This window comes from Vidua chalybeata, chromosome 5 (assembly GCF_026979565.1).
Source record: "Vidua chalybeata isolate OUT-0048 chromosome 5, bVidCha1 merged haplotype, whole genome shotgun sequence".
In the NCBI taxonomy this organism is placed as follows: domain Eukaryota; kingdom Metazoa; phylum Chordata; class Aves; order Passeriformes; family Viduidae; genus Vidua; species Vidua chalybeata.
In genome coordinates, this window is record NC_071534.1 from 33770953 (window position 1) to 33783073 (window position 12121).

At 33.4% G+C, this 12121-nt stretch overlaps 1 protein-coding gene across 1 annotated transcript in view; it reads right to left on the reverse strand.

Annotated features, from left to right (window-relative positions):
* Positions 1 to 345: 345 nt before the first annotated feature.
* The window catches only part of OTOGL (otogelin like), a 92817-nt gene continuing 81041 nt past the window's right edge, over positions 346 to 12121 (reverse strand). Inside the window, exons 54-58 of the mRNA XM_053943544.1 lie at positions 11706 to 11810; positions 10774 to 10893; positions 9307 to 9352; positions 5067 to 5146; positions 346 to 2597 (exon numbers count right to left, since the gene is read on the reverse strand). Of these exons, the coding sequence (XP_053799519.1) occupies positions 2397 to 2597; positions 5067 to 5146; positions 9307 to 9352; positions 10774 to 10893; positions 11706 to 11810 (552 nt within the window). The 3' untranslated portion in view covers positions 346 to 2396. The remainder of the gene's footprint in view (positions 2598 to 5066; positions 5147 to 9306; positions 9353 to 10773; positions 10894 to 11705; positions 11811 to 12121) is intronic.

Consider the following 12121-nt stretch of genomic DNA (forward strand, 5'->3'; position numbering starts at 1 on the left):
AAGTAGCCCAAGTTTGATGTTTAACTGCAAAATTAAAGACAATCTTAGAAGATGTAAGATTTTGCTGTAGGTTTCAGGGAGAATCCTGACACAGTCCCTACTGATTGTTGCATTTAAAAAACAAATTATCTAAGTGGCAAAAAAAAAAAATTAATAGCATTTATCTTATTGCAGTATTTCATAGAGTTAATTTTAGTAATAATTTCTTTTCTAATTTCCAGGCTTTCCTAAGGTTTTGCATTAGCATTCATCTTAGTGGCAAAGCTTAATGAATTGAATCAACACTGATTTATTATCACTCTGCAAAATAATGTTTATTAAATTATTTTCAATTACAAACACAGTTCTAAATCATAGAAAAGCAAATGGCTTACATGGCTTATAAAAGGCCACAGCTGTTCAATGAAAATGTTCAATTATTATATTGAAAAATTCTATATTTTGAGAGCTTCCTTTTTATCAAATGCTAAATTCATTAAGTAGATTTGGGCCAAAATCTCTTAATGCAAATATGGGATACCTACTTCTATCTCAAAAAAATCAAAAGTTTGTTTTTTTTTTAAAAGTTGTCTTTTAATTTGCCGTACAAGTACACCAGCATTACCGCTATGACTATGATTTAACTTCTATTTCTTGCCTGCATGAAAAGTTTCTATGCACAAGTTCTGACAGAAGAATCAGAGAATATTTTGGTTCTAGGCCCTGGAATATCTGCCTTATAAAAACATGCAGCTGAAGGATAGGCTTTCTCAAAGTGTCACTTTATTTTGATCATTAGTTGATAATTTTTTATAATTGTTAAATATTTTGCTAATACTTTACAATGGTTTGCTACTTAATTTTTAAACCAAATCACTATTTTTAATGAAAGGGATGAGTAGATGAGTCTTGTAATAATGACAGATTTCTCCGTATAAGTTATTTTTCCTTATAAGCCATCAATCTGAATGTAGCAAACAATTAAAGATTTGTCACACAAAGTAGAAAAATAGCCTTGGAATTTAAGGCAGTTTTAATTGCTTATATTTCACTGTAATAACCCATGTGATAATCCAACCTTTTCATAATTAAATGATGAAATCAAAACTGTCAGAAGATTTTCAAACTTTTAGACAAGAATTTCAATTCTGACACAGTTAAAAGAAAAATTGATAAGGAAAATACTGTCATAATTAATATAATTTTTATTCAGTGAGTTTATAAAGCAAAGTAATCTCCTAACAACAAGACTAAACTTGTATCCTTTATTTTTAAAAGCAGGTTATGTAGTATGTCGAGAAAAAGGGAAATGATATTCACCTTAAGGTGCTGAATCATGGGTATTTACAGCTTGATTGAGCATGAATAACTCACCTAAGTCCTTCAAAACATTTATTTTACCTGACTTTTTTTTCCAGGACTCAAAAATTTTGAATCCTAAATTCAGGCAATAGTCTAAATATCTGTATTGAAAAAAAAAAGTTTAAAAATATATTGAAGATGAATCTTTAGACTAGAAAACAAAGACAAAACCCATTATGAATACTTTAAATGTGCAGTATTGTGGGGCTTTTAATAAATATATATACATATAATCTTATTCTATACTAGCAAAGAGCCAATTTCTTTTCTGTGAAAATTTAAAAAATGGATATAAAGTGGAAACCTTCATAGCAGAAATGGCTTTCATATACTTTTAACGCACAAAAGCTATCACTCTTCAGCTTTTGTCTAGTCATGCTTCATATTTATAATATACATTAAAATTAAATATGTCTAAGGTTTCAAGATATTATGATTCTGCTATATACTCTGGAGATTTCCTACAAGTACTTACAGATCACAGTCATGTTGTTTCTCAGTGACTTACAGTGTAAGCATAATCCAATTGTTGGCAACAGCTTAATGCACAAAAGATAGATTTTTGAGCAAGGTAAAAAATGTTCCAGTTGGACCTACTATTTTTAAAATAAACTAATTCAGTCATTTGCAAAATCCTAATATGCTTCTTTCCCATTTAAACATAGGACTGGTGATGTTTTTAACTGGAGGCCTCTAAGTAAATGAACCACTGAGAAATGGTTTGAGAAATTCTCAAGTCTTATAGGTAGCCATGATCCAAAATTTTAAAACACTGGAAATACTAACCAGCTTTTTACACCACCTCATCAGAAAGCCACTGAGTAGAAATAAATGATGGATAAACTACACCTTGTTCAAAAGGATTTATGTTTTTCTCTCTATTCTTGCCAATATTTTCAAGGACAATTTGAAGAACAAACAACATCTCTGCTAAATTTGAGAAAAATGACATTATAGCATAACTGATGCCTTTTCTACTTCCCTGCATAATACTATACTCATCCATGACCAAAAAACTGTGTCTGGTGAAAGCTAAATCATGTCCACAGCAACGTTCAGTTCCATTGGCATGAGCAGTCTATAGGCTCTTGAATGACGTACATAATTTCAGTGCCATTTCCTGAGCAGCGCAAGGGCACAGTCAGGACTCGTGTTCCAATTTCTCGACAACACTTACAGAATCTTAGATGGCTGTCAATATTGACATTGAAAATTGTTGCAGATGGGCATTTTCCATCACAAGAAGCCACATTTACCTATGAGTAAAATAAAAGAAAATAAGAATTAAAACTAGAAATCTCAAATTTTATTCTAAAAATATTGCACTTCAAACTTCTTTGTGATTAAACCCATTTTTATACTTGAAAAGGACTCTGGTCTTAAAAATTATTTTATCTTCTAAAATTCATTCATTCTAAGTTTAGCCACATTTAAAATATTTTTTAAATTAAACTTTTCTTTATTGTATAATCATGTGTTTTGTTTCAACTTTGTGCTTTAGATACCAAGATTGAATCCCCATTTACAAATTAATAACTTTGGAACAGCACAGCTGAATCCACATCTATTTCATGTTCACTGATAAAAAGTTAAATTCTTCTAAGTAAAATGAAGGGAATTTATCTTTCTTCTTGAAAGAGAAAAGGCATATCAGTGCAAAAGCTTTTCCCTTTGGTATTTATACTGTTTGTGACTGAGGGCTGTGTTATCACTCAAAGAAATATATCGAAAAAGTAGATGCAATAACAAACCAGCTAAGGCACATACGAGCTAGAAAATTACTTGTGCTCTAGATTTCACCAGAGCAATGCTGTCTCTCACTGTTACATAATGTGAATAATTTTCCTAGCTGATATGTTGACAGAAAGAAAAAATATATTTTAATTAAATTTAAGCAGAATTCAAATGCTGGGAAATCAAGGATGGCTATGCAAGGTCTAGTTCTCTTTGTGACAGACTTAAATCTGATTTCTTCTGCAGGTGGGGCATATGAAAGATGCTTTGAGCTACTCCCAAGCCTTTGATGAAACATCTCATTCCCATACAAATTAGACTAAAAGATTACTCTTACAACTTTGAAATTTCCTAAGATTTGACAGGAGTAAAAAAAGACTGTCCTAAGCACTAGCAATCCCAGTTTTTAATTACAAAATGCAATCATGCTCAGCCCTATCCAAAGTTTGACAGTAGTAGTCTGGCCAAGAACATATATGTAGTTCCCAGCCAGTCACAGCAGATACCACCATTTGATGGGCCAAAATCACATGATGGAAAAAGAATGACAGTGGGGAAGCTGGAGAGGAAAGGAAGAGGAGTTTAGGGTATGAGGACATGAAAATCTGGAGGTACTTATGTGTGAAGGGTAAGGGAATCTGGACTGTGTGAAGGATGTGCAGCCACCAAGGAAATTGGGAACAAGGAGATACTGGGAAAGGTGGCTCTAATACAGATAAAGGTGGGATGGTGGTAGGTCTTTTTGGAAGGTGGGTAGAGAGGGAAGAAAAGATAGAGTTTATAATAGAAAGATGAAAAGGAAGGCTTCATTTGTTGTGCCATTCAAGACATGACCTGGCCAACATTCTTGTTGCTCCTCTCTGAATGCTTTAGTTCTGCAGCAACCACAGCTGAACAGAGCCCTCTCTCATACTGCAGCACTGATTAGTAAAAGACACTGGAATGAGCTTGTTTCCACTGCCTATCCATTTGCCCTGAATGCCATAGCTTTTAGCTTTTTTGTCTGCAGAAGAGAAGAGATAGTCACAGAACTGGATGAAAGGGCAAGGATCTTTACACCTGGCTTAAAAAAATCTATAAGGTTTGATTAAATCTTTCATTTTAATACTCTTTATTTGGTCTATATGATGTCTTTATGTTGTTGTATTGCTGTCTCTTACCCTAGGTTGTTGAAGTTACACTGAAGCTCTCCAGACTCATCTCTTAACTATGGCAAATTACTCTAATTTCATCTCTATATTTATGGTCCCTCATTATCAATCATTCTAAAACTAAATAAATATGCCATGCACTCCTACAATTAAAATCTGAACATGTCACCACTGACCTTCTATCAGGATGGCCTTTAACATATTATGACATTTTACCTCTTCCCTAATGACTGCTTAGGTTCTCAAGAAGAAGAATCTTGCCAGAGGCAAGAGGCCTTTTGGAAATCTTGAGATACTTTGTCAATTGCTTCCCTTCCAAGTGCTACATGAGTAGCACATTTGCTGCTCAGAAATGTCCTGGGGTCTGTAGATTGGGCCACACCAAAGCTGAGAAATAAGATGCTTTAAGCAGACCCATAAATAAATGGCACTATGAATTTATGACACGGAAACCTATGTTATGTGAGGGAGAAGACAGAACATAAAAGTCTTCAAAGAGGAATGCAGCAGTGTTTCATCACATTTTAAGTTGAAACATTTCTGCTCCTTTTTTAGAGCAGGTTATTATTTCATGCTAAAGAGTTCAGTGCCTTCATTAGTTTAAGTAATTATAGTCAGTATTTTTCATTTGAAGCCAGATGTTTCTCCAGGTAGGGCTCAGTCTTTCAGTAACAGAAATAGCTAGTTTTACTCCATTTATGGTAGGATAACATTTCTGGAGTCAAGGGTCTGCCTTTGAGAAGAAAGCAGCATTTTTTTGTTGCTTGTTGTTAGCTATAACCAACTTTCTAATGCTTGGCTTGTCATGCCATAGGCCCAGCATTGAAATTTTATGCTTACCGGGCTTTGACTTATACAGTCATTTTTTCTTATGGTTGTCCTGATTGTCATTTTCTGGCATATCCTTTCTTCCTTTTTGCCTGATAAAATACAAAAAATGCATACTAAATCAATACGTCTTCTGTAATGTATTAGCTTCAAAAAAAATTAAAGATATTAAGATAATTTAAATAGTTATATTTTGTTTTCATCAATGTACACCCATAAATTATTGCTTCTACAATTTTCTTTTTAAATATAATATATTAATACATAGGTGCTGTGCAGTATTACCTATTTTTAGGCGGCACATATGAGCATCAAATGCCCCAAATAAGCTATACAAATTTTTTAAACATTAAACTATGAATACGCTTCATAGCTTATAAAACTATAAACTATATACTACTAAACTATGAATACGTTTTTAAATTGCATGTATGGCAAGAGAAATATAAGCAATTAGAAAAAAAATTATTGTATCCCCAATTTTTAATAGTATTAGAATTAATTCTGTTTTATTGGGAATGTTGAATGCAAATAGGATTTTGATCCTGCCTTTTAAAAACTTATCAAAACTTAACATCTAAGAAGGTGAAGGTGTGAATGTGATTATAAACTTCATGCTATTTTTCATGACTAAAAATTACATAGAATTATATTATTTCAATATATTTTTGAGAAATATGTCCTTTTAGGAAGCTTTGAAGACATACATTTATTTGTTAAATATGGTGCACTTTTTATCACCAGATCTGAAGCATGTAGCAAATGAGGTCAGCATATATCAGATCTAGGATGAGGGAAGTACTGAATTTTTGTATTCAGTCTTGGAGATATTGATAGGAGGCTTTTGAGTTTTTTTAATTTGAAAAATAAAGCTGGAGAGTGAAAAGCCATTTTTTAAACATAGTCAAAGTCATAATACTATACTGAAACAATTAAACATACAATTTTTCATGCTTCACTCTGTATCAGACCATTATTACTATCTGCGTAACAGCAGTTATTTAGATCTCCTCATCCACTACCCATCAAAATGAACTGTTAGTTTTGCTGTGCAACCATTCTGGACATACAGCATATAAAATAATAAGCACTATTCAATAGTTTCTTGACCTTCCTTCAAGTTTGGGCATACAGAAAAACAACTCTTCTGTTCCCCAGAAGCTTGAGAACACTTTTATAAGATAAATGATCTCTGAGTAGCCAAGATATTCTGCAACCACAGCTCCATTAAGTACTGAATAATTAAGTTGGCTGCAGACTACAGCTAGATTTTAAGAGGTGCATTGAAGAATCAAACAAAATTCTGTTACTGAACTAGCAGATCACTGTATGAGAGAAGTTGTTAGACTATAACATCTTGCTTTTCCTTCCTCAGAAACACTTAAAAATTTTCTGTGATGTTTCAATCTGAAAGTGTTTGCCAGCTTATATGTAGACAGTGCAATCTTTGTACTGCTACAAGTCATATAGAGATGTATATCTAACATTTCAGCATATAAAATGCGGGTATCTTATGAAAGCTCTGCTGCTAGAGTTTCCTCTCTTTAACCTTGAACTGTAAAGATCTGCATTTCAGTATCAGATGTACTTTGATTACTCACTCCCCATTTGAGGAAGGAATTTTTGTGACTCATCTATCCTAAAAAGCAAAGAATTATGACTGTACTGCAACAGTCCTGTAACATTCTGTAATATCTGGCATAAAAAGTGTATGTTGCCATGGGGTTGTGATTGTATGTGTTATGTCCCCCTCCCCACCCCTGCCCTCAATACTTTCGTAACTCTGCAAAACATATTATTTGTGACAAAGAAGAAATACAACATAAATCCATATCTGCAAAGGTGAGACCAGACAGTAATATACACTATTGATCTATTTGAAGGGAAAAAGATTTCCATCATTAAATTTAGAGACTTGGGATCTGATTTATAATCTCTTGGTAACACTATTCAGAATTATGATTTTTTTTTAAGTAACATTTCTTATTAAAACTACCCTATACAGTAAGTTCATGTGATAAAACCAGTTTCAACAATGAGCAGCAGGAATAACCATCAACAGCATATACCGGAAATGGATGAACCTAATTCTGATAGGTGCTGAGCATTGAATCTTAACCAGGCTTTAGAAAACCACTTATTTGGGAGGCCAGCAGAGGATCAGCATCTGTCAGTATCAGGCCCAAAACCATTAACTGCATGGTAATATCCAATAATGAAGACAGCTATGACACACATATCAAGCAGTATTTATATTATTAAAAAAAAAAAATAAAAGAAAGAAAGAAAGAAAATACATTATTAAAAATAATACCTGGTTCACAATTAATACTATCAGTAGGCACTACTGGACTAATGGCAAAGGGTAATAGACCCAATCCAGAACCTGGCAGAATCATTAGGAATAGAAGTTTCTCATGAAATAAAAACATTTCTGTATAAATGATACTTCATTAATTCTTACACTGCCAACTGCAATTTTTCTTTTAGCAAAAGATGATGAGCTTTCCTCTTTGTCTTCTACAATTTAGAAACTCTGCAGCTGCTTCGAGTCTCAGTAAAGATGGCCTATACTTTATTACTCTCCTGATTAACACAAAACTGGAACGCTTCCTTTTATACCAAACTTTTGGAATTAGTCTGTTTATGGCAAGGTAAGAATTAAATATATGCACTCACTTTGCATGCATTAAATCAAGCTCTTTCAGAAAATTTATTTGCTCCCAATAAAATCCCAATGTGTTGCAAGCTCTATTCATAAGTACTCTTAACTGCTTCACCACAGAGCACATGCTTTTAGTTAAAAATAAAACAAAATAAGAAAAAATAGCATTTAATTTTATGAATGATATCTGGCAGTTTTAGCAGCCACCTGAGCAAGTATTTCTGAAGTATAACAATGCCTTTCCTGAGGCTACAGAATATGGCCAAAATTATAAATCTTCCTGGTCAACAGAGAACTAGCAGTCAATAATTTTGATAATTTTAAGACTAATTTTCTAAATAATGACAACCTAATTTTTTTGGGGGTGTGGGGGGCAGATTTTTTTTTCACACAGTTTATATCATGAGAGAAAGATTATTGATTAATAAGATTTTAGTACAGTTCTGGTATGCTACTTCTCTATGGTGATTCTCAATAATAAAACATATTCTGTTGCATTAAAATACCATTCATTTTCTATGTTTTGGTTATAATGGAACAACAATATTTGCAGTTTCCTTTCTAAGACTCACATAGCTTGGAAACTTGGTATTGTTCTGTATTTTATAAATATCACTACTTCCTCTTATTTCTCCAAATTATAATCAATATATTGCACTTCAGTTTTATATAATAACTGTGTAATATATAGTTATGAGTCTGCAACTTGCTATTCAATAATATTAAGTAAAGGTTTGTATACAAACATTCCAAAGACTAATTTGCTTTTTCTCTAATGTTGAACACAAAAAAGGCCAAAACAGAGGGTTAAGATTTTCTATAACGTTGAACATGTCCTTGCTCTACAGAATTAGTTTTACAAAACAGTGTATTATATATATATGCATAATTATATAAATAGATAATAATTTTTTTTCAAAACTGCAGAGAAAACCAGTTTGTTCTCAATCTTTTTAAAACTGCATAAATTGTGAAACCTTTATGTCATCTTGAGTCACATTTAATCATATTTTAAAGTTACACACAGAGCATGTGAATGTATTACAAGATATTAAAAGGTTGATTTTATACAAGCATTGCTATCATCAGTATTACTCTAATTTTTCCTCATTCAGGATTTAATAAAAAACATCCCAGTATTTTGGACTTAAAAAATACATATTAGGGATACAGAATAAATTGCTAAGTTTGAAGATGTATTGCAAAATGTCATTGAATCAGGAATCACTTTTAAGAGGAAAAATTCTTGTCTTTTAAGGTGAAGATCATATAGGCACTATTTGAGAGCCAACTTAATGATAAAGAGAATGTTTTTATTGTTTTAATTGAGACAGTTTTAATCTTCCATGGGTTATATATGGAGAGATTTGATTATACTCCAGAACAATAATGTTAAAAATCACCAAGTCAGCAGCCAAATTAAGCAAGATCTTTTAATAAGAGTAGTTAGGAACTACAACAATTTTATTTGATTTGTAGGGGGAACTGCATGCTTTTTCCCTCTTTAGGTCCCAGCAACTGAGGTTAAAATATAAGCCCTCCAAAACCAAAGCCAAACTAGCACATACTGCAGCCTTCATCACTTACAGGTCTTGCAGCAGCCATCATTATACGTCTGCACAATTCCTCCATTCTAAGAAAATAAAAGAAGAATATAGCAAAAAAAGTCTGGGCCCAATGCAAAGGGAAATTGTATCTCAATACATTCCACATTTTAAAGATATCAAACTAATACAAAGTAGCACCACTTAAATCAACAGAATTACACAGATATGTACCAGCTGAAGGTTTGTTTCACAAATTCTTTACAGCTTTTGAAACTGAAAATTAGTTCATCACTGATGAGAAGTTCAATTTTGTTCAGTTGACATCTGATCTAGTTTCCTTTGAAGAAGTCACTTAGTTTCTATAAGCACATTTTTTATATCATCTACTACCATCTATTTCCCCACCATGGGGATTTATTAGGATAGTTTCAAAAATTCGTGTGAGTAGCCCAGATCTGCATATCAAGCAGACTACAGAAGATAAATAAATGCCATCTATTGCTAATAATATCTTAGGATAACAACAGACAAAAGACAGACATTTTTCAGCTTCTATCCTTTTATGCCAGCATATATTTTTTACCTCATTACATTGAATAAGTTGTTCAAGAACTTCTTAAAAGAACACTTAAACTCAAATATTCCTGAATTATCCTGAACTGCCTGTGACAAAAGTTTTCTTCTCAGCGATTGGCTCAAGCCTATTTCAGCGTCTCTCAAAAACAGGTCAGACTGATTCAGAAAGTTAATTTTAGGGCTCCACTCTTAAAAATCTTAACCTAATAGATGGTGTCAGAATTTTTCCAAGGAAGAAACTCAAGTATTAACTCAAAGTAGTATAGGCATTATTTTTTAAATAGAATACCTTCTTCAAAGCTGGAAGAAATAGGAACTTTTTTAAACAAATGGAAGGGATAAGTAGAACTAGTACTAAATGTATAATCTGTAGTTAAGGCAGCAATGGTACTTACCCTTTCTACATATATATTTATTATTATTTGTAGCTCATATTAAATATAGAATGTACTGCAACTGAAAAATTTTACAAGTATTATAAATTTAGATAATTATTAAATTAGAAATTAAACTGTAAATAAATATGCAATCTTTGTGAAGAACACATGTTCTTCAAAGCAATAAATCAGATCAATTTTTGGATTTATTGATCTGATTTATTTATTGTGTGTGTTCTATGAACTTGGCAAAGTATTATTCCAAAATAAGGCGAGACATAGTGATTAGCACTTTTTATAGAGGTATGTCATGCATGATTCCAATTCCACAAGCAGTCATCAACAATACCCAAGCCAAACTTTTACACTCCTCACAGTTACTTGTCAGTTGGAAAGAAAACAGGAGTATGGCAAATGACTGCAAATTGCTCATTTACATGCTTTTACTTACCACTTTTTAAATTTAAAGAAAGTGCATGAAGTTTGCCTGCATTGTGGAGTGTAAGCTAAACTCCAGAGCAATTATTGTCACTTACCTTACCCAAAGTACAAACCTTTGTACAATCGGTGTCATTAAATGGGGGACAGACAACACTTGACCCCAGTACAATAGCCCCTGCAGTAGTCTTTACACATTTGTAGTTGGTGCAGTTGGAGGTCCAGGTGCTTCCTTCCTGAATATATAAAACAAAGCCTTTGTTAGGAAAGCCAAAACACTTCAGCTTTATCCCCAACCTGAAATGTCTATAAAAGTAGTGCCCTCATGCTGTAGCATCTACTGGAGTGGAAAGTCTGCTGCAGACCACCTGTGGGTGGCAAAAAGGAAAGACCATCCTCTAACTACCAGAGGCTACTCCTCCCTGGAGCCATGGCTCTCCTCTCCAGCATGTTGCTGAACATGGGTGTCCTACCACAGAATGAAAGGACTTTGTGCCAGTTCAATAATTTCTTTTGCTCCAAAATCAATTGGAAGTATGAACCAAGTCACGGCCACATGTAAATTTCTGTGTATGTGGATGCTGGAACACACCATCAAAATCCTGAACCCCAGAGCCTCAATTTGCACTTTTCCTTTCTGTAGTAACTAGCAGGAAGAGAAGAGTGGCCCTCAGAAGAGGGGGGCATAGAAGTCCTGATGTAGGCTTAGAAGCTCTCAACACATCTAAATCACAGTACCTAATATAGAGTTACAATTTGAACCCTGCTCTGCAGTTAGAGCATATCCAGCCTTAAGTAAATGATGACATTTGCAGATCTTCACAGGAAATATTACAAGCAATAAGATATTTACATGTGTGAAATGGCAGGTCTTTAGACAAAGACATTCATTTCCAATCATACATCATTAATAATCTCTTAAGCGTTTAACCAGCAGTAAGGAAGTATGAAGCAAGAATGACAGCATGAGTTAACTAAGAAATGCCTGTCAGACTCCTTTCTGTTGTATCATTGCAGTTACTTCTTATCTCTCTTCAGAGGCACTTACTTCATACACAATAAGCGTTCCATTCTCTGTATGAAAAGAGCAGGACACGTTTTGACATGTACCACAACAAGTATGGTGACTGAAGGAAGGAATATATACTTGATGCTGGGAAGAAAGGAAAGGAAAAAGACAAACTAGTACTTTTAAAACATACATTATATGGAAATTCTTTGATTTCTGAAATTAAAAACACCAAGGAAAACAGTGGATGGATGGATGGATGGATGGATGGATGGATGGATGGATGGATGGACAGTTAGACAGATTTGTTTACATAGGCTGCTAGAAACTGCCTCTCAAAATAATTGTGTAGACACAAGATACACATAATCACTGCTAAATTCTCAAGTTCTTGCTAAGTAAACAGGACTAGCAAAATTCTTCACTAAAACTTTCATCCTAGTTGTGCAGTTGTG